We start from the raw sequence: 21,623 nt of genomic DNA, 5'->3' as shown, positions 1-21,623 counted from the left end.
TAAAGATTTAGCTCCTAATTATACATGATGATGTCATAGTAATAGGTCCACATGGATTTTTTTGTACGGGTAAGATAAATTTAGGATATTTTGGTGTTTCTAGGTTTTTAGCTAAGACATTTTACAAAACCAAGAAGTCCGGCGTTAACAATGTCGGACTTAGCCACAAAGCGAAGAGTGGCGTTTGGAATGCCAGACTTAATCTACATGGTTGATAAGAAAAAGGAGAAGCCCGACGTTTCAAACGTCAGTCTTGAGTTCAACAAAACCATTTGGACACAAGTCACGAAAAGGTAGCATCATAAGTCATGAAAAGGTAGCATCACATATATTGCGTATGTCGATAACTCTGGCATCTACATCCTTGGGCTTCCTAGTTTTGTAAATTGACTAAATTCCTTAAAACACTAGAAGGCCCAAAATTTCCCTCTCTGTATAAAGTTCAGGTTCACATCATCAAATATTGCACACGTATTCATCCAATAACCAAAATTTAATGAAATTCATCAAAAGATAAAAGGGACTTATAAAATTTGCTATATAATAATGTTTTGAAATCTACATTACGCTTAAGTAAGAGCTTATAAAATATATTGACTTGAATTTATTTTTCATAATTATACCCTTAAAGGAGATGGCCAATGCATTTGCACTCTCTTGAATCTTCCATCCAAGAAATCTAGTGTGATGGTCTCTGGCATAGGGGTGTAAACAAGACGAGACAGTTTGCGAGCTACCTGAAATCGACTCACAAATTATTTGAATCGACTTGATGTGAGTCAAGTCGAGCTCAAGCTACTCGAGTAGACTTTCGAGTCAAACTCGAGCCTCAAAATAGCCTGCTCGAAAAACTCGTGAGCTTAATCGAGCTTGTGCTTATTTACAATTTTACCTTTCAATATTATATAATTTTAAAAAATTACTATCCTACCGAGCCGAGCTTAATTGAGTCAAGCTTAAAATTGTCAAGCATATAGGTATAAATTAATTTAAATCTTAGTTGAGTCGAGCTAGAAAGTGTCGATTCGTGAGGCGAGATCGAGCTTGAAAATAAAGGCTCGGTCGAGCTCAAGTCGAGCTCGAGCTTGGCACTGTATCGGCTCGATTACACCCCTCCCCTGACACAAGTAACGCACGCTAATTTTAGACGAATGTTAATGGCGTGAACCTAAACTGTTGATGGAGTGTCAAAGGCGGTGACTACAATAGTAATTTCGAGAAGATAGGGATCAAATCCGTAAATTTATGTAAGCCGAGGGACGTTAAGTGTAATCAACTCTTGAGAAAGATTAACGAAAACAAAAACAGAATCTTCAATAATCACAGTCACACTCCAACTTTTTGACTAATCTGTTTTCAATGGCTACGAAACCGGAGATTCCAAAGCCGAAATCGGAAGCTACGCCGGCGGTGGCGATAGTTAAGGCTTATTGGCTGCCGGCGATCTTATTCTTGGCCGCCATGTTTTTCCAGCTTGTTGCTATTCCTCGTTCTTTCCCTCCCTCTCATTATGATGGTTTGTTTTCTTATTTTCCAACCAAAAATTCATAATTCCTATATATATGGATATATACACACCCAACAATAACAGTACTTATCCTTAAGGACAGAGGGACCACCCCTGGCAAGAGAAATATATGTTTTTTTTTTTATTAAAATCATTTTAAGTGTTTTTGTTTTCGTTGAATTACAGTATTAGGGATACCGTCTTTCGGGTCAATTGAAGAAGTAAATGAGGCTTACCAGCAGTTATCTTCTAATTGGTAACTATTTGTTTTTTCTTAAATAACACATTATTATTATTATTATTATTATTATTATTATTATTATTATTATTATTATTATTATTATTATGTATGTCATACTTTTTATGATAATAATGTAAGTACATTGTATCGACGCTCGAATTTGGTTATTCGAGCCTTTCCTTTTAGTTTTCAACCAAGTGTCAAATGCCAACTTTACATTTCCAGTGATCATGTTAACATAGAGTAAGTAACATAATTACGCTTCCGTCTGAGTTATTGGATATACTCTTAAAAGAATGATAATAATAATTCTTATTTTGGTGCTTGGCCCCGTTTTGGAAAAGCACCGTGTACTCGACTCATGTCTCGCTATCGTTTTTCAGAGAGCTAATTCATTGTAACATATTTTGGTATGGTTCATATCTATATGTACGGGTAACAAACAGAAAGCCTCAATCCACACATACGATTTCTATATGCTTTAGACACTAATATGTCATTAAGCTACTTAGAAAAACTCTTAATACCTTTCACCAAAACAATAAGCCGACCATTTTATAATCTGAATTAACCTCTGATATTTAACCGCATTAAAACAGACTCTTCATTTTTTACATTGGCGCAACTCACGCAAGGCTTAATCCGAGTTATGCTTGAATTTTTATGATCTTCACAAAATATGTAAAAGTTGCAGTGCCTCATGCCCCTTGCGCGCTCGTACGGTCTTACTTTCAGTTCGTTTTGATGACCAGTTTTATCCCTCGTGACTCCAGATCTTTTCCAACACTTTTAGTATCAGAGTTTTAGCTACAAAACTTGTTTGGAACCATTATAAAGAAGTTTTGACAACGATAAAAATTACATTTCATGGATTTTGCGTTTACAGATTGATCCAACCCACTCAGTTCTTTGAAAATTCCAACCTTTACTAAAAGCATGTTCGAAATTCAACACGCAACAACCCGATTTCAAGTGCTTCTAACTTCAAAACAAGTCCAACAATGGGTCTTAATATTGGATTTTCATATTTATTCCTTATTTATTTTGATTTCATTTGATAGAAAACTTACATACCACGGATCATAGTTCCTAATATCTTAAATTTTTTGATTTTAGTGAAGAAATTCTCCAAAGCTCCATTCACGAGTGTGGATGATTATGAGTATATGATGTGTTATTCAGTTGCTAAATAGAAGTGATAATCCTGTTATAGCTTTTGACAAATAGGCAGCGAGAAAAGTGAGATTAGAACCCGACCCTTTATTTTTAAGGTACAATCACCTAAGATATGGCCATATGGGCCATATACTATCAAGCTAAGTGCTTGATGCCTATCTGTTTGAAGTGTTTTTTTTTTATTAACGAAATCGACTTTATTGTTTCTAACTGAATCTGTTAGTTTTAGTTCCAGTCTTCTATGATATCAAAAATTTTGCAAGGAAACTAGAAACTAATCATATGACTTTTTTAATGTCTTACTCTTTCTAACGGTGGCATAGAATATGCGTACGTGAATGCCCTACGTTGTGTTTACCTGGGAATTTGACAATGTTTTTGCAAATTGAAAAACTTTCCATTGCAGGAAATCAGAGATGGACTCTTCTTCAACTCTTGATAAGATTAAGGTTGGTCTAGTTAAAGTTATTGAGATGTTCCCAACCCAATTCTATATATATTACGAACTTTGTTCTTCATCGCAAATTTGGTCTCTTGGTTAATCAAAGAACACATAATAGATGGCAGAATGTTAATAATTGGTATTTCAACAAGAAGAGTTACAATTCTGTGAGTAGATTTGTTCAAGGTTGTGTTTAGCACTTTAGCAGCTTGTGTGTACATCATTTAGAAGGAAAGAAATTCAAGAGTATTCAGCAAAAACTGCATTCCGAAGGAGAAGTTAAAAGGAATGATTGTGGAGGTTATTAAGAACAAATTAGTTACTCTAAAGTTTAGATATGGGAAGGCATACAGGGAACTACAACGGATGGAATATCTGAATTAGGGTGATATATGGAAGGAAATGTTGTATATAATTATAACTCTAGTAATAGATTGAATGGCAGGAAGTAACAGGAAGAGAATTCGTAGTTTTAAATTGATAAATACTTGGGAATGTCCAAGGTTTTTGAATACATTGGAATGTGTAATGATTCTTTGTTGATCAATAAAATAATTGGCAGAGGCCATCTAAAAAAAATAAATTAAATTGGTCTTTTGGTCTCTATATTTGATTTGATTTTCCTTTGCTTTAATCTTTGCTATAATTTCTTTTGGATTGCAGATTCAGTATGCTTTTGAACTTCTGAGCAATCCCATATGGAAAAGGGATTATGATATATTTGGCATTGATGAACATCTTGTGAGTTATTGGATTCCTAACTTTGTAATACTTGCCAATTACAAATTTTATACATTATGTAATCTTTGTCATAGCTGCATGGCTAACCATTGTTTGTTGGTTGTAGTACATCATGGAAAGGGTCAAGGAAAAATACTCTAATTCAGAGTTCTCTGATATTAGTCTTCCATTACTGAAGCCTACTTCATTTGGTTTGTTTAGTAATCCATCCTATACTTTTTTGGATTGATTTTTTGCTTTGTGAATTATGGAGTAACTTTGTTTTTTTTTTGCTGTTGTAATTAACCTAGTAGTTATAACTTATAATTGTCTCAGAATCAGAGCCGACTTTTGATATCATTTCATCGGATAACTATCTTTCTAAGATACAAAACAGCAATACATTGCTTGTTCAGGTTTGAATAATGTTTTAACGAACTCTTGTTATCGTATCTGTTTTAGTTCAACCAAAAACCAGTTATAATAGCATACAAAAAATTGGTTTCCATTAAAGCTCATAATAATTTCTATGATATTTAATCTCAGATTTTCTCATATGGGAGCAGCCGCTGTGCCCAGTTTTCCAGTTTATGGAAAAGAATTGGTATTGATTTTTAATTTATTAGTACTTAGAATTTTATAAGTGCTTCATGCCTGCATGGCTGCATGTATTCCGTATTTCTGAAATATTATAAGATCAAATACAAGAAATACTTAATCAATTTACTTCACGTGTTGTCTTATTTGTGGTTTTCTAGTTTGGGATTAGTACCCCATAATGTAAACAATTTTACACGAATTGTTATAGTGTGTATCGAACTTCAATCTTGTGTATTGTATGTAATGAACTTTCAAATCTTGTGTATTGTATGTATTCAACCAATCAAAACTTGACAAGTGGTAACTTATATGGTTGCCACATATACTCGGATACATACAATGCACAAGATTTGAAAGTTTATTACATACAATACACGTGATTGAAGTTCGATACATACTATAACTATTTGTGTAAAGTTGTTTACATTCTAAAATACTAATCCCTTCTAGTTTCTACTATATATATCTATGTTTAAAACATTTTTGTTTTAGCATGTGATTTTTTTGTATATGTGCAGCTAGTTTATTAGATGGTATAGCAGATACTGGGGTGATTGATATCAGTGATCTAAAGCTTGCAACATATCTATCTGAGAAGAAATATACAGGAGCTCCCTTTTTTCGAAATGGTTGGTAATTTTTTCTCATGTATCAGCAATTTCTCATTTTTGATAAGCGATTACATATAGGTGCCATATAAATTTCTCAGTTGCTTAGAATCATTCCTTGTTACTTATACAAATCCTATCTGGCATTGGTGAGATCTTTATTGTTATATTCCCTGTTTAATGCTGTTGCCTGATAATTTGATTTTGATACAGGTCTTCCTTCACTTTTGGCCTATCCCCCTGGATGTAAAGCTTCAGATTGTGTTGTTAGGTGAGCTTTGTTTTCTTTTAAACTATTCAACCAGTGCCGATCTGTCATCGGTGGTTGCGTGCTAAAATTAATAACAATTTTTGTGGAACAGTATAAAATATGCAATGAATTCTACGTAATCCTCTTGATATTTTTATTACAATTTGTTGTAGGTACACCGGAGATTTATCCGTTGATGCTGTTACTGATTGGTTTGCAACAACCATTCTAAGCCTGCCTCGTATTTCTTACTATTCTATGGAGTCTTTGGTAATTTTTATGAACTACCTCTTATTTCCGATGGATTATGGGTTTAAATTAGGGAAAAAAAATTGCGCTTTATTTTCATTTTTATATTTAAAAAAAAAATATGATTGTGGATTTATGGTAGTATTTTATGTGGCATTAATTCTTGCTAGTGATAAAAAATAATGTCATTCTAATAACACTTTACAGGTACAAAGTTTTTTGAGAAAAGGCAGTCGGCACAAGGTATATAGTGATGTCTCTCATTCTCATACATTTCTGAAACTCATTCTTCTTTCCACTTCAGATGTTGAAATATTTGGATCTATTATTTTACTTTTTTGCTTCTCTGTAGATATCTGATGTCATGTAGTGGAACAAATTCCTGTTTAATATCTAATTAGCTTGAACATTACAAGATCTTATATATTTTAATTATGTTCTTGAATAACATATCTATTTTCATTGTGATAGGTCAAAGTCATTTTCGTTTCAAAAACAGGACAGCGTGCTACTCCTTTCGTGCGTCAAGTTGCTAAAACTTATTGGTCATACGCCTCATTTGCATTCACTGTTTGGAGAGAAGAGGAATCTCTCTTTTGGTCACAAACGTAATTTTTCTCACTCCAAATCTATTATATAGAAGTGAATGGATTAAAAAATGTATCTTGGTACTTTATCATCATTGAATCCTAAATAATAATAATCTTTTACTAAGAATCAGTCTGATTTTCAATATATACTTTTCACTCATTTCCGAGTTACCTATCTGGAAATAGGTTTGGAGTAGAGGAAGCTCCTGCAGTTGTTATTATAAGAGACCCCGGTCTCAAACCTATAGTGTACCATGGCATGTAACTTTTCGTATCTTTTCAATATATACTTTTCCCCATGGTTTCAATGAGTTACATTTGTAAGATACATGGGTGCTATAAAATCTAAGGCAGTACTCATTGATTTTCAGGATTAATCAACAATTCAAGACTTATCGATATCATGGAACAGAATAAGCATCAAGGTATAGAAATATTTTTTTTGGTTTCTGGGGCAAAAACACCACCTATACTTTTCTGTCTCAAATACATCAAGTTTATAGTAAAGCATAAACCATAAATGGTGTCTGATTTCTAATTGAGCACGTACGTCCTTTTAAAATCTCATCCTTTCTCTTCAGTGCTTCCCCAGTTAAGAAGTGTTACATCCATGGAACTAGGTTGTGATCCCAAAGGTTATTCGCGTGCCGGTAACAATACCACAATTTGGTATTGTGCTATTATTGTGGGAAGGCAAAGTTCAGAACTCCATAAAATGCGTGAGGTATGTACTCAAGATTTTTTTAGCTTAATTCGAGAACCAAGAGCCAATATCTGTTTTCTTGAAATGATGGAATACACTTTCTGACTTAGCTAATAGCATAATTTATATTTGGGGTTAAAGACCATGCGTAGGGTCCAAGATATCCTATCAAATACGGGAGTTGGAGATGAAGATCAACTTGATCACCAAGCAGCCACATCAGCAGCAGTCGCGCTGAAGGAAAAACGGCTGACATTTGCTTGGGTGGATGGTGAAGCACAAAAGGTAAGTCAATCTTATACTGCAGGAAGTCTCATTTTAATCAACCTTTTCATGCATTTTACTTTTCGTTTGAACAGAGGTTCTGTTCGTTTTATGTAAATGTGGAGAACAGCCATGACACCTGTGGACCGAGGAGGGATATAACAGATGTTCCACGATTGTTTCTTGTACGTTACAAAAGAAATGACACTGAAGTAAATAAGAAAACTGATGAAAACCCAATGAACAACATGTTTGCTACAATTGCCTCCAGGGATGTCGATCCCACATCCCAATTGGTGGCATTATACAAAGGTTTAGATGAAACTCCACAGGTTCAAACATCTCTTCATGACAATTTATTTTCTTTGTAGTCGAAAAATGAAATCATGTTATTCTAATGCATCATTGAATACAATTCTGTCCAGATAATACAATGGATCTCAGAAACAGTCCGAGACGGCGACTCCCGAGATCTCCCATTTCACGTGAGTTTCATTCTATAAACAAAATTGTGTACTTTTGTCACACATTTAAGTAAGCTTCTGAACATTGAGCTTGAATGGTTTGTGTATGACAATTACAACCCTCTAGTTTTAATTACAAAGAGATGTCCTACTCAATGCAGAGAACATCAACTCCTGAGCTTGTACCTGAGGATGCAGATCCTATTTGGTCAAAAGGTCGGGAGCAAATTATCTCTTCAAGCATGGGAGTGAAACAGAGGATTGGAACCATTCCACAACAATTTAATGATCGTATGAGTGATCCCAGGCTTGGTCCAATGTTGCTTTTGGGGGCATTGATGTCATTTGGTTTTATATATCTGCGGAGAAATCAGCCGATCAAACATAAGGAAGCTCATAATTCAAGCCAACCAAACCCTGAGGTAATTTTTTTTTTAATAAGCTCCTTGTTATCTTGATTTATAGAATTATTGGTGGAAAATCGGGTGTTTTGAGTACATTGAGTAACTGGTCCAAAGTCACAACTGGTTGTGCTGAACTGCCAACACTTCTCTGGTCCTTTTTTTTTATTTGTCAATCATTAGTAATGATCCCACATTATTCAATAACGTTTCTTCGGAGTTGGGAGATTGAAATCACTTGAGCATACTCACCATTATAACCATTCCTGCCTAACTTTAACTTTTATAATTGTACATTACCTGTCATCTATGACGTATACCCCAAACTGACCTGCTTTCACATAAATGGGTTGAAACAAACAGGGCGAGGACAGGCCAAAATTGAGAAGGCGACGTCCAAAGAGCCAAACAAACCGGGATGTACCTCCTTCCATGACTGACATGCAACCACCGAATGCTTTCCAGATGCCATTTTCGGATTCCGATTCTGAGTAAAATTTGTAGTCCAAAACAACAATGAGTTCAGTTGCTTGCATAAAACAACAGAAACTAACATCAAACAAGAGGTCTGAAGTGCAGAGCTTTTATGTCCCAAGATGCCTGTGAAATATACGCATGGTCTCTAGTAAGGTAATACATATATGACTTTATGTTTATAAAATAGATATGATTACACTAATTTGGAATCTTTTTATTAACTTATCATTTAGTCCCATTTTTCTGAACCTTGTTTAGAGTTTGATCAATGTAATATAATCAGGAATTCTTTTTGTTTGATCAATAATCACACTTAGGAAAGCTGTTGACACAAATATATTTGTATGTTTACTCGGTCAGGCTGATAATGATTTGCCCATTGTTGTGCACTTGTGGTTGGTCGTCTTTGCTTATCTGTAAGGGTCAAATAGCATGACATTTGCACAGAAGGTTTCTGACTCCGTGATGAAGTCAGAATGTAATATTCTTTAGATGGAGGAGACTCAACCGCTAATGTAAAAATATGTGAATTACACCACATATTTCTTCATATTACAGCAAATTACGACTTACGAGTGTTTATTTTCTTTTTCTTTTTTACAAAAAACCAACATTAGATATATAATCCATAACATTAACTACGCTACACAAGCTTCACATAGTTGTGACTTGCGAGTCATCACCTTGGCTCTTGGGATTTATGCACAGACTTAACACAACGGCACAAGTTCACCCAAATACCAATGAATCGACCACTAATGGACAAACACACACTCACACATACTATTATAATCTGCAGAGATTGTATTAAATCAGAAAAGAAATGCAGATAATCAAAGGATGGCCTCGTAGTGCATCAAGTTGAAAAGGGGGAAAAAAAGAAGCTAAATGAAGAGTCTTTTATGCCAGTAATCGTTGCAGATGATATTGAAGATGGTTTCACATTCGAATATTAAATCATCAAATATTTTGTTTAATTCAAGTATATAAATTAAAAATATTTAAGATTCACTCGTATGAAGATTTCATCATATATCTGACATGAAAGAAGACAAAGAAACACAACATTTTAAACCACAGAATGTGATATCTGCAAGTTTTTTGTTTCATTCAAGAAAATAAACAAACGTAAATGGGTCCTCTACTCTAAGAAGAATAAGTCAACATATGACAAAAAAGGCTACAAAATTGGACTATTGCTTTCATTGAGAGTTGAACTCAAGACCTCCCGCTTACTAAACGGGTGCTCTAACCAACTGAGCTATGAAAGCGGCTTTGTTGGTTTTACATATATTATGCATAAATTCCTTTCTTTCACCTTTCCTCTACTTACCTACTAATGAAAAGTCCCTAACTCCAGCATTTTAGTTCAGTTTACCTTATTTTTATAAAAGATCAATCTAACTTCAATTAAGGATCAAAAACGGAAACCTTAATAACTTTTATTTACTTGCTTTATATGTCAACATATTTTATTGTATCGAAGTTACATATATGCACACATTTAAGTACGCCACATAAAAAATATTCAATTCGGTTAAAATGATATGACACATTGCTACAATTTAACTAAATAAGTAGACATTTTACTCTGCCTTTTCTTGAAGTAAGTCTTGGCCATTTTATGGTTCAACTAATAACTAGCCTTTTGTTCAAATAGTTTGAGGCCCTTTTTCAAGTCCTCACAATGCCTAACATGAGGAACCAATGCACCACTATCAATTCCGGATTTCTCTTTGCAGCCATGAGAAGGAGGAAAATGGAAGCAAGGCTCCATTGACCCGGCTTGAGTACAAGCAGGATTCGGCACTGTTTCATTGCTAGGCATGTGTAAGATCCACGGTCTCAACCCTCCGAGACCTTGAGCTACATAACCAAACGTTGACCAGGGACTCGTGATCAGCTTATCGGTCAAACTAAGCAAGTACATTTCTGCCCATGCTTTCCTATTGTGCATCTTATCCCCGGTTTTCTGATTCCCTTCTGAACTTGCTTGAAATATTCCAATCACATCACGATTTACTGTCGGATGATCCCAGTATGCATCTCTTATTTTGTCAAAATACCTGTAGGTTAAAGATGTTAGCAGAACAGCTATTGACTTTCTGTTTCTTTGTGAGATGGTCACAGATTCGTTTGTCTCGATTTTAGGCAGCAGGCCATTGTCTAATGAACATGAAACTACTGTATCCGGAACTGCCTGATCTGTAAATGTAGCGTCGTAGAAAGTAGCCACTATATTAGGTTGAAAAGTTCTGACCTGGATGCCGATTTTTTCATCTGATTTTGCCAGATAAGTTTCGTAGTATCTAGTTATAAGATCCCAGGTAGGATTTGAAGGTAAGAACAAGTACCTACCTAGGAAATGGAAAACTGTATCTTTTTCTGGAAAGAGGGCTGTGAGTTCTTTTTCAAACGATTCAATGAAAAATAAAGCCGGGGCAAAATAAAAATGTGATTTCATGATTACCCAAGAAACATTTTGAAGAAAGATTTGATCTTGATCACAAAAGAAACGTTTATCATTATCATCATAGCCAAGAATCAGATGATGATATACAAAACCAGACGATAATGCCTGTGAAGGTGAATCTCCGGAAACCTTTACCATGCTACCATAATTCTCAACATTTCTCTTATTCATTGTTCGGAGCTGATTTCTAACGGGAAAGTCCATTGGAAGTAACCAACTTGTATCAGGAAAAGGTTCACAAAAGAGATCAGCCGTCTCACCTTTATCATCATAGACTAAAAGTACTCGGTTTGTGAGAAGGGCATAAAGAAAAGCCGACGCTAGACTCAGGATTCTATTCCCTAATCCATCAGATTGTATTTTCACTAGATATTTACAATCTGAGGAGGATTCATCTGTCAAGTTACCTGACTCTAGTTTTCTTATGGTTCGATTATAGGATTCTGTGTATGGTCCACATCGTTTGTGAAGTGCTTCATATTGGCGTAATTTAGAAATGAGATAAGACGACGGCATATGTGATGATTCTTTTCGATATAGTGTTGATTGAAATCTGCTAAGGCAAGAGTTGTCATTGGACTGGAGAGATAATTCCTGGAAACCGTCTCCATGGACTAAAATTCGGGGGGGAAAAAAACAAAACATAATGAGTGGTTGTATTAGGCAAAATTAATACATCTAAACTCTGTTTTAACATATAAATAATTATAACAAATCAATACATTAGATGTAAAATAGGTATAACTAGCTATTAAAACACAGAAAATATACCTCTGGAAGGTCCAAAAGCATCATCAATGTGTGGATTGATAAAAACTAAAGCACTGATGAAACAAACAACAATAAATGCAAACAATTTTTTCATCCTTTTAACTATCTAAACTTAATCTATGATGGAAAAAGAGAGACATTTTATATATTTATATATTTGTCTATATCTCACAAGTCAACTGAATTTTATAATCCAACCACATGGTTTACCAAAAGTGAAGGTACTTATTCTATCCATGTTGATAGTTATTTATTATATATATTGGAGATAGTAACGGATCGTCACTTAAAAAGGGCTCTTACATACTTGAATGACACTATATTGAAATGGTCAAAGTGTATTGACTTATATGCTACACTTAGTTTATAACTGTTGCCTGTTGGTGATTTTAACGTCATCAACCATTTTAGTACGTGTGATCGTGATTTACTTGAAACCAAGGGATTTCGGGTTAATCACAACAACGAGCTGGTGAGTGGGAAATCCACACTCGTTTGAGTCCGGTAAACATAGCACGAGTCTCTACATGCAACTAATAGTCATAACTCTTCATTTTAAGAGTTGCAACCTTTCATATCCAAAATTTGTGTTTCTACGTTTCAGTTTTCAGTTTGTAGTTGACTTGGATTAAAGTTGTCCTTTGTTTTATCCATTAAAATTTTCGTGACACCCTAGGCAAATCACAATTCACAAGGGTCGGACTACCTTATAGTGTAAGTGATCATATGACCAATGGCGGAACCGGAACAAGTGACCTGTAGTACAATTTTTTTTCAGCCTTGTATATGCGTAAAGTAACGATAACAACTAGATTGTTACATTTTTCAACAATTTTAAGGATTTTTTGCTATATTTAATGGGTTTTAAGAATTTTTGACATTTTTGGTAGTTTTTATTTCTCATTTAATTGCCAACTGCAAAACACATCTTTATAAGTTTTATAGATAACAAAATCCTTCTAAAGTTTAAGGTTAGTTAAATTGACCAGTATCATATATTTATTTTACATGCAACACTAATAAAAAAAAATTAAGAAAAATTAAATTGCATAGATTTGGTGGACCCGTAGCCCGAACCCTATTTTACATGTGGTTCCGCCCCTGCACATGACTCAATGGAAAGCCTGGCCCAAAAACCTACATTAACTGTTTCATTTTCGTAAGACATCCCTACACTTATATAGCAGTCTTGGTTTCGCCTACTACTGGTATTGTAATTTTAACATATATCATGCAACTTTCTTTTTAAAACTTCATTCATTTTAAATTTAGCTTCAAATTTTGTATCTCAAAAACAAAGTTCTATAACGGTTCCATTCCTTTCCTTGTGTGAAAGTCCATTCTTTTAGTCCTCACGGACCTTAAGCAGATCTATTATGGCTAGGAAGCGTGGATCGAGTCCTACAACATTAAGGATTCAAGTGTCTTCCAAAGTTTAACTCAAATAATTCCCTTAAGCGTTGACAGTGGACTAAGGATATGCTTATCAGGACACTGTAATGAACATCTGCTCTAGCCTCTAGTCTAGGAAACACCAAGTGGGCTCATGGGTTTCCAATTTGGATCTGGCAATGGGCAACGGGCTGATGATGGATGAGCTCTTGGCCTCTTGGGTATTCATAACTGGTTAATGGGCTTTGGGCTGGAAAATGTGCAGTATTAATGGGTCTGCCCACATAAACAAAATTATCTCTAAAAAAGTGGATACCTTCATATGGACCTTTATTTGGTCAAGATTACCCACATTGCCAATCTTGAAAGCAGGGGAATTGATCTTCCTATGCACTTAGCCATATATACAATCTATATACTTATACAGTTATACTAGTAATTTACGTTTGAACCCACCTGAAGGAAAGAAAACACACTCCCATTTGGTTAATTTTACATATTATAACCACATGGATACATATACACATAAACACTTCACGTATTGGTTGACTTTGACCCGTAGACCATTTGTTCAAGTTGCGTCACTATGTAATTGTATTTGTATCGCAGTTTGTTTCCAAATATTAATATGTTGCAATGGTGTTGTAATGTAGAAGTAATTGTTTCAGTTAGATAAAATTTTCTTACCGATCCAGCTAGCCACTTTTTTTTTCCAATGTTTTGGTTTTACTATATATATCCAACTTAAGTTCTTTTTATGTGATCATGTGGGAAAAGAATCTAAAAACCTTCACATCAACTATAACTTAACTAGGCATCTTGTCATAGATGTTAGTTAATCTAACAAACTTCAGTTATTGTAACAAACTTTAGATATATAAACTAAGTCTCTGTCTACTAATAAGAGTCTTTCTTTCCATCAATTTATGAAATCAATTTAGTCATTTCTTTTTAACCATTTATAATTTTTCAAGTAATTTAACCAAATTAACCTCTAAACTAAGAATCTCCACCATTTGAGTAACAAGTCAGCCCAAAGTTACTAATACTCCTTAAAAAAGAAAAAGAAAAAAGGAATTCTCATTTGTTTTCTTAGCTAAAAGAAGCCACTATTTACTAAAACTAACAAACTTGACTATTGATCTTGTACGGAAAACAACTTCTTTTCAGTATACGTACTATAGTGTACAATTGTTGCAAAAATTGGAAGCCCACAAAAATTGGAGGTAGTGTACATTTGCACCACTTATACATGACAAACCCATTATATCAGCATCACCATCTATATATATGGATATATACCTAATATACCTATCTTGTGAAGCTACAAAAAGAACAAATTAATAAGCCTTCTTAATAAATAATGTTGACAAAGATGATGATGATGGAAAAGCTTCTAACATTTGGGAGAAGGCAACATCACACACTTATTTCGCGAGAAATAATCAGGCCTTCATCTCCAACCCCTTCTCATCTCCAGACTTATAATCTTTCCGCGCTTGATCAACTCACCCACCACAAATATATTCCCCTAATTCTCTTGTACCCAAATAATGGAAATTGCAGCTTGACAACCGACGACAAAGTCTGGGAGCTCAAGAAATCATTGTCAAGAAGCTTGACACAATTCTATCCTTTTGCTGGCCAGATAAGTACACCCACAACACCTTACATTGATTGTAATGATGCTGGAGTCGTATTTCTTGAAGCTAAAAACGATAGCCAACTTGATAAATTTCAAAATATGAGTGTGCATGATGAAACTTTTGTACAACTTTTTGCTGATAATATGGTTTATTTCAACTCTCAATATTGTAAAAGTCTTGTTGGGGTTCAAGTCAATCGCTTTGCCTGTGGTGGAATGGGTGTGGCCTTTTCTATGTCACATATCGTTGGTGACGGCTCTACATTATGCTCGTTTGTTAATCATTGGGCCTCTATGGCACGTTATGGTTCGGCTGACCACAAAGAGGTATTACCTCTTAACCCTCATATCCTACATTTCCCTTGTACCGATGCTATTGATCACCCAGAATCAAAGGATACTAAACAACGCTATGTTGAACGTGCCACTAAGAAATTTGTGTTCCCTAACTCAAAGTTGAAGGACCTTAAGAACAATGTCAAGGCTTCGGTGGCAGCTGGATATAAACTATCTATAGACCAGGAGCCTACACATGTCGAAGTATTGACCTCTCTGCTTTTCAAAGCTGCAGTGGAAGCGGCCACCACAAAATCTGGCTGTTTTAAGCCATCTTGTTTAGTTATTCCGGTTGACTTACGTAAGAAATTTGTTCCCGAGTTGGCCCGAACAACCATGGGAAATTTTGTATCTGTTATTATGGTACCCTGCAAAGATACAAACGAAGCCTCATTAAATGTGGTGGTTTCGGGGATAAAGAAACATAAAGCAGATCTTAAACGACTCCAGAGTGAACACCTGGCTGCTGAACATTACGGATTGTTGCTTTCAAATATGGTAAGTGAGAACTATTCGTCGTATTGGTGTTCATGTTTATGTCGAATCCCTTACAGAAAATCCGATTTTGGATGGGGAGACCCTGCAAGAGCAACTATTGGGCTTAAATGGATAGACAGGGATACTTTTATGCTCCTGGATACTCCAGATGGAGATGGTATTGATGCATATGTGGCCTTGGAAAAAGAAGAGATGGAGATATTTCAGAATAACAAGGAACTTCTTTCGTACTGCAAAAGTTAATAAGATCTAGTTTTTGTTCTAAGGAGGTTGAAACTACGTTAGGAATAGGGGTAGCCTTGGTTACAGGTCCATCGTTTATAAAAACTTAACACATATTGTTTTTGCTACTTTTTTATTTTATGTAAAAATTCATATGTGAATAAACTTGAAAGTTAAATGGGTGTATCTTGATCAATAATTAAGACCTAGCTTACTCAACAACAATGTTATTGGTGAAAGGTATAATAGTCAAAATATTTGTTTTAGTGTTGTATGGCAAAAAATGAAGAGTGTATGGACTATGGATCATCTCATTTGAGATAGTAAGTTGATTGGTAACTTATGGCTTCAAATCTATCTAATTAAAAGCCCACAACCTTTTGGAAGATTAGAAATGCATATTAGCAAATATATATCAGATGCTACGTACTGATCAATATTTACGATTGTCAGATAAGTAAACCAAACATCCCAAAATAGATCAACAGCCCCATAGTTTCGGCTAAGAGTAACAACCCGATATGGCTGCACTTTTTTCGGTAACGAGCAGCCTGATTTTCATGAAAAGACCAAGCACTTTGAAGTCGATATGTATTTTATAAGAGAGAAAATAAGTGTCAGGAGTTACTGAAACAGGTAAAAGTAAAATCTGAGAACAATGACATTGCCGATGAATGTACTAATGAAGGGTTTGTATGATCCTTTCCACAATTAACCTAAGTCATTACTCATTTCTGGATGCACAAGGAATGCTTAAAAGTGATTGATTGATGATGAAAATTGCGTATAGTCTAAACGGAAGTTTGTGCTCAAAATGCGAAGAATAAAACCTGGTATACACTTTTGGTGCTAAAACATGAAGAGGAAGACTTCAGGGACTACACTTGTATTTGCTGTTTTCTATTAATAACAAGCATGGGGATTAGGGTTAATCTGCTCTGTTTTCTTACATATCAGGGTTTTGACTTCTATTCCATTTCTATATACTACTAGTATTTCTTAAATTTTGAGTAATAATGAATTTAGAGGATGAAGTGGTGTCAGGAATGGAGACTGAGAGTTACTCTTCAGTGAAATTAAAGTGTCAGAATGCTTTGAATAAGACAAGGAGTGGAAAACATCAAGTAGCCTTGAATTTAATGAAGGATTTGCCGGCGAAACACGCGGATGATCGTGCAAGTTTAGCGTTGATATATCGAGTGAACGGGACTATGTCTGTTGAGTTCGCAAAGACTATGGATGATCCGAATGATAAACAGAGCTGTTTGAAGAATGGGCTTGTGTGGGCAAAAAAGGCGGCGGAGTCATCTCCGTGTTCGGTTGAGTTTGCGTGTTTCTATGCGAGTTTATTGTATGAGACAGCGACTAAAGTGAAGGAGTATGAGGAGACGATTCGTGAGTGTGATCGGGCGTTAGCGATCAAGGATCCGATTGATCCTGGGAAGGAAAGTCTGAAAAAGGAGACTGATCAGTTGAAACCGGAAGGGAGAATAATTGAGGATGTGCGTAACGAGTTAAGCGCGTTACGTGAGAAGGCTAATACGGAGCTAAGAATTAAGAAAGAAGAACGAAAGAAACAGAAACAAAAAACACCGGCAACTTCACTCTCTACGGGCAGGAAAAAGTCAACGGTCGCTACTAGCTCCAGACCGGCCGTTAACAGTGACGATAAGGTTAGTTCACCATCTACGGAACTTAATTTGAGTAATATTATGAGGTTGAATGATTTGAATTCAAAGAATGATGTACAAGAGAAATTAGATCCAGAAAGTATTGAAGTGATGTTAGGTATGGAATCCCCTAGTTACCTTGCTGTGAAATCAGAGTGTAAGGAGGCTTTAAAGTTTAAGCGTGGAAATTTTCATAAAGCGATCAAGTTAATGAATGATTTGGGTGCGAGAATCGAAGATGATCGTGCGAGTTTAGCGTTGATATGTCGAGTGCAAGGGACTGTTTTGAGTCAAATTACAGTTGATCTGACTAGTATACATTGGAAAAATGCGGCTGAATTTGCAAAAAAGGCGACGGTGTTGTCACCTTGCTCTGTTGAGTTTGGGTATTTTTATGCGAATTTATTGTATGAGATGGCGACTGAAGAAAAGGAGTTTGAGGAGTCGGTGCGTGAGTGTGATCGTGCCTTAGCGATTAAGAATCCTATTGATCCTGGTAAGGAGATTTTCCAGGAGGTGACTGGGTATAACATTTCTACACCAGAAGGAAGGATTGAGCATGTGCGTAATAAGCTACGGGGGGTACGTGATACAATTGATAGACTTTATCTAAAGAAGAAGAAGATTGAAGCTGAAGTGGCTGGACTAAACGAAAGCAGTACTGGTATTTTTGATTCTGATTATTTATTGTTATTCATTACCATCTATATATAATACAGTATGACAAATTAAGGTAAGCACTAGCATTAATCGATCAGGTCACATAATAACTACCTCTCTATGTAGGCTTACTTGATGCAGGAATGGCGAGTTTCTTCCCTCCCTACAGGTTCTATACCAGCGTATACTAACGTGTGTATATATATTATAGGTATGTTTTAATGTTTTATTGATTTGTTTGTAACTATGTTTCTAGGAATTTTTGGGAGTACGTTCAAGATTCGAGATATTAATGGATCGGAGCAATACCCGGGCTTGATTGAAGATGTTTGAATTATTTTGGATATCTGTACGAACATGTTGATGAATTGAACAATATTGTTTTACTATGTGTTTTGGAGTGTTTTTTTTTGAATATTTTCAAGCTTAATGTAATATGTGTATTAGTGTATAAGCATTTTATGCCAGCCTTACATTTTGAATATTTTTCATGGCTATAGTGTTTTATGAGACATCCAAGCATAGTAAGTTTTAAGCATCATGCCTCATGCGCATCTTGTTTGAGTTTTAATGTTTATTAGGAAATTGATTATAGTAGGTTATTTTTTGAGTGAAGTATTGGTACCTAAATTTCATTGTGAAGGGGTGCACAGCCACGGATGCCACTTCTTCTTGGACACAGCAGCTAGTCTTTTTACACTAACTGCCACAATTTTGATATAATGGCCATGAAATATACTTTACAAATCTTAGCAACTTCACTTATTCTAATTCCTTTACATTTCTAAACAAACTTGAATATAACCTAAATCAAAATTGAGATTGACTTAACTGATCGAACGAGCATTTTCTTCAAAGCAAATCTTGGTCATTGTATGAATTAACGATTATGTAGTTCAGAGGCATCATAAGCGGCTAGGGTCAACTAGTTTAAGTCCAAAGGTTATGTCCTCGCAATGTCTAACGTGAGAAACAATTGAACCAGTGTCAATCCCAGATCTCTTACCACACCCCTTAAAAGGAGGAACATGAAAGCAAGGCTCCATGGACATGGCTCGATTACATGGAGGATTTTGAACTGTCTCATTAACGGGCATATGTAAGATCCATGGTGTCAATCCTCCAAGACCTTGGGCCACATAACCAAACGTTGACCCGGGACTAGTGATCAGCTTATCCGACAAGCTCAGTAAGTACATATCTGCCCATGCTTTCATATTATGCCACTTTTTCCCGGTTCTCTGTTTCCCTTCAGAACTTGGATGGAAAACTTTAATCACCGTTCCATCAGCAGTTGTATATTTCTTGTATATCTTTTTTATCTTCTCAAAATGATCAGATTCTAAAGATGTCACTAGAACAGCTATAGACTTATGGTCTTCCTGTGAGACGATTAACGATTTGTTTGTATTCATTTCTAGCGGGAGCATCTTATTTGCTAACGAACAGGATAATACTGTCTCTGGTATGGTTTGAACTGCCCATCTAGTGTTAAACATCATTTTGACCCAATTACGAGTAAAGACTCTGATCTGGACGCCGATTCTTTCCTCTGATTTTTCTAGATAAGCTTGATAGTATGTGGTTATATGATCCCAGACAGGATTTGAGGGCAAGAACAGGTACCTACCTAGGAAATGGAAAACCGTATCTTTTACAGGGAAAAGTTTGGCTAGTTCTTGTTCAAATGACGGGATCAAGAACAGAGACGGGATGAAGTAGAAATTTGATTTCATTATTACCCAAGAAATGTTTCCTAGAAATACGTGATCGTCATCACAATAGAAACGTTGATCGTTTTCATTGTAGCCACCAGAGACATGAAGATATATAAATGATAATGAAGAATAACTTTCCGAAAGATTCACAATGTTGCCATAGCTTTCTGGTGAATGTTGATTCAACGAGTCAAGCCGATTCCAAAGAGGGAATTCCTTAGGAAGTAACCATGTGGTTTCGGGAAAAGGCTCACAGAAGAGATCAGACATGTCGATTTTGTTGTCGTAAACTAGAAGGACCCTGTTTGTGAGAAGAGCATAAAGAAATGCTGATGCTAGGCTCAGCATTCTGTTTCCTAGCCCATCAGCCGGTATCCTCACTAGATACTTACAATCTGAGGATTCATCGTCATGATTATTGCTCACACGACCAGACTTTAATTCTCTTATCTTTTGCTTGTAGGCTTCTGATTGTGGTCCACATCGGGTGTGAAGTGCTTCGTATTCACTTAATCTGGAAATTAGGTAAGACGAAGGTTTGTGCAGTGATTCCCTACGATACCTTCCAGATTCATACCTACTTTGGCAAGATTCGTAATTGTTATTGAAATCTTCCTCCTCTGGAAATTTAAAAATTGGAACACAAATGAGATATATGATCCTATAGGCAAAATGTAGAAGCTTGAACTTGGACATACTTCAAAAATTGGCAGTACCAAATGCATATATTTATTTTGTACAAATAAAATAAATAGAATATGAGATCAAACCGTTCCTATCAATCTATCGTTTTAAAACAAAAATCACAAATAATGAAAGCACTATTAAACAAGAAAAGAAAAAATGTGGGGAAAAAAAACTAAAATAGAAGTCAAAAGGAGCGACGTGAAAAATCCAAACGGTAAAACAGGGTGTGACGTGACGGAAGCTGAACATAGTGATACTGTTCACTTTGTTTGCTTAATATAATTTAGGGTTTAGTGCGACAAAATGCAACTAACTATGCCCAAAAAGTTATAGTGTGCACGAACTAACGTTTTTGTTTATTGTATGTATAAACTTAGTAAAAATTTTTATATTTTATGACCGACCAATCAAAACCTTACACGTGGTCTGTTCAAATTTTTTTTTTTTTTTGCATGTGGCAGTTCATCATATGGGCTGCCACCTATACACATTGTATGATTTGAACATTTTTATTAAGTTTATGCATACAATAAACAAAAATGTTAATTCGTGCACACTATAACTTTTTGTACATAGTTTATTTCATTTCGGTACACTAAACCATATAATTTAATATACTTCACATTGTTTTGTAATATAGTACTCATGAAACAGCCATAGAAACATTTTTTAAAAATCAAAAATAACATGAGTGGCTACAAAATATAAAATAATAATATTGAGTAATACCAATTCTTAAAATTTTATCATCTAAAAGCACGTGTAATAATATTATTTGTAACATAAACGGTTTTCCCATCCAACTAGTGTATCCATAAGGAGACTAGCTAGTAGTGAAAATATTTGTATTTGCATATCA

The 21,623-nt window shown here is 35.2% G+C and overlaps 5 protein-coding genes and 1 non-coding gene across 7 annotated transcripts; 3 read left to right on the top strand and 3 right to left on the bottom strand.

The window, feature by feature from the left end:
* The first annotated feature begins 1,324 nt into the window (after positions 1–1,324).
* LOC122579285 lies at positions 1,325–9,027 on the top strand. 2 transcript variants are annotated; one of them, XM_043751422.1, is made up of 20 exons: positions 1,325–1,516; positions 1,694–1,763; positions 3,331–3,373; positions 4,030–4,107; positions 4,214–4,298; positions 4,423–4,502; positions 4,633–4,690; positions 5,205–5,315; positions 5,508–5,565; positions 5,718–5,814; positions 6,001–6,036; positions 6,265–6,401; positions 6,570–6,640; positions 6,755–6,808; positions 6,965–7,107; positions 7,228–7,371; positions 7,446–7,682; positions 7,776–7,835; positions 7,976–8,236; positions 8,579–9,027. In XM_043751422.1, the coding sequence occupies exons 1-20, from the start codon at positions 1,360–1,362 to the stop codon at positions 8,708–8,710; spliced, it is 2,112 nt and encodes a 703-aa protein (XP_043607357.1). In that variant the 5' UTR covers positions 1,325–1,359; the 3' UTR covers positions 8,711–9,027. The 2 variants fall into 2 exon arrangements, with proteins under 2 accessions (XP_043607357.1, XP_043607356.1); XM_043751421.1 differs by having other exon boundaries at positions 4,214–4,307.
* Positions 9,028–9,889: 862 nt separating this feature from the next.
* On the bottom strand, positions 9,890–9,963 carry TRNAT-AGU. The gene has a single exon. It is a non-coding gene; the product is annotated as a tRNA-Thr (tRNA).
* Positions 9,964–10,325: 362 nt separating this feature from the next.
* On the bottom strand, positions 10,326–11,810 carry LOC122610655 (galactoside 2-alpha-L-fucosyltransferase-like). The gene has a single exon (XM_043783624.1). It carries the CDS (start codon positions 11,808–11,810, stop codon positions 10,326–10,328), a length of 1,485 nt encoding a protein of 494 aa, XP_043639559.1.
* A 2,851-nt stretch (positions 11,811–14,661) lies between these two features.
* Positions 14,662–16,050, top strand: LOC122580659 (acylsugar acyltransferase 3-like). The gene has a single exon (XM_043752929.1). It carries the CDS (start codon positions 14,692–14,694, stop codon positions 16,048–16,050), a length of 1,359 nt encoding a protein of 452 aa, XP_043608864.1. The 5' UTR covers positions 14,662–14,691.
* A 932-nt stretch (positions 16,051–16,982) lies between these two features.
* On the top strand, positions 16,983–18,897 carry LOC122579266. The gene is made up of 3 exons (XM_043751397.1): positions 16,983–18,363; positions 18,486–18,528; positions 18,616–18,897. Exons 1-3 carry the CDS (start codon positions 17,046–17,048, stop codon positions 18,650–18,652), a joined length of 1,398 nt encoding a protein of 465 aa, XP_043607332.1. The 5' UTR covers positions 16,983–17,045; the 3' UTR covers positions 18,653–18,897.
* A 242-nt stretch (positions 18,898–19,139) lies between these two features.
* LOC122610654 (galactoside 2-alpha-L-fucosyltransferase-like) lies at positions 19,140–20,773 on the bottom strand. Its single transcript, XM_043783623.1, has one exon. The coding sequence runs from the start codon at positions 20,771–20,773 to the stop codon at positions 19,265–19,267; it is 1,509 nt and encodes a 502-aa protein (XP_043639558.1). The 3' UTR covers positions 19,140–19,264.
* Between the last annotated feature and the right edge of the window lie 850 nt (positions 20,774–21,623).

Source organism: Erigeron canadensis, chromosome 8 (genome assembly GCF_010389155.1).
Source record: "Erigeron canadensis isolate Cc75 chromosome 8, C_canadensis_v1, whole genome shotgun sequence".
Classification (NCBI taxonomy): Eukaryota; Viridiplantae; Streptophyta; class Magnoliopsida; order Asterales; family Asteraceae; genus Erigeron; species Erigeron canadensis.
The sequence above is the reverse complement of the archived record's forward strand: the minus strand, read 5'-3'. Positions and strand labels throughout refer to the sequence as shown.

Bases quoted from the DNA above. Each gene is read 5' to 3' on its own strand.
- LOC122579285 (XM_043751421.1), top strand. From the start codon at position 1,360: ATGGCTACGAAACCGGAGATTCCAAAGCCGAAATCGGAAGCTACGCCG. The intron at 4,108-4,213 runs GTGAGTTATTGG...TGTTGGTTGTAG, and splicing joins TTGGCATTGATGAACATCTT to TACATCATGGAAAGGGTCAA. The intron at 6,402-6,569 runs GTAATTTTTCTC...ATCTGGAAATAG, and splicing joins TCTCTCTTTTGGTCACAAAC to GTTTGGAGTAGAGGAAGCTC.
- LOC122610655 (XM_043783624.1), bottom strand. From the start codon at position 11,810: ATGTTTTGTTTTTTTCCCCCCCGAATTTTAGTCCATGGAGACGGTTTC.
- LOC122579266 (XM_043751397.1), top strand. From the start codon at position 17,046: ATGAATTTAGAGGATGAAGTGGTGTCAGGAATGGAGACTGAGAGTTAC. The intron at 18,364-18,485 runs GTATTTTTGATT...CTCTCTATGTAG, and splicing joins ACTAAACGAAAGCAGTACTG to GCTTACTTGATGCAGGAATG. The intron at 18,529-18,615 runs GTTCTATACCAG...CTATGTTTCTAG, and splicing joins AGTTTCTTCCCTCCCTACAG to GAATTTTTGGGAGTACGTTC.
- LOC122580659 (XM_043752929.1), top strand. From the start codon at position 14,692: ATGTTGACAAAGATGATGATGATGGAAAAGCTTCTAACATTTGGGAGA.
- LOC122610654 (XM_043783623.1), bottom strand. From the start codon at position 20,773: ATGTCCAAGTTCAAGCTTCTACATTTTGCCTATAGGATCATATATCTC.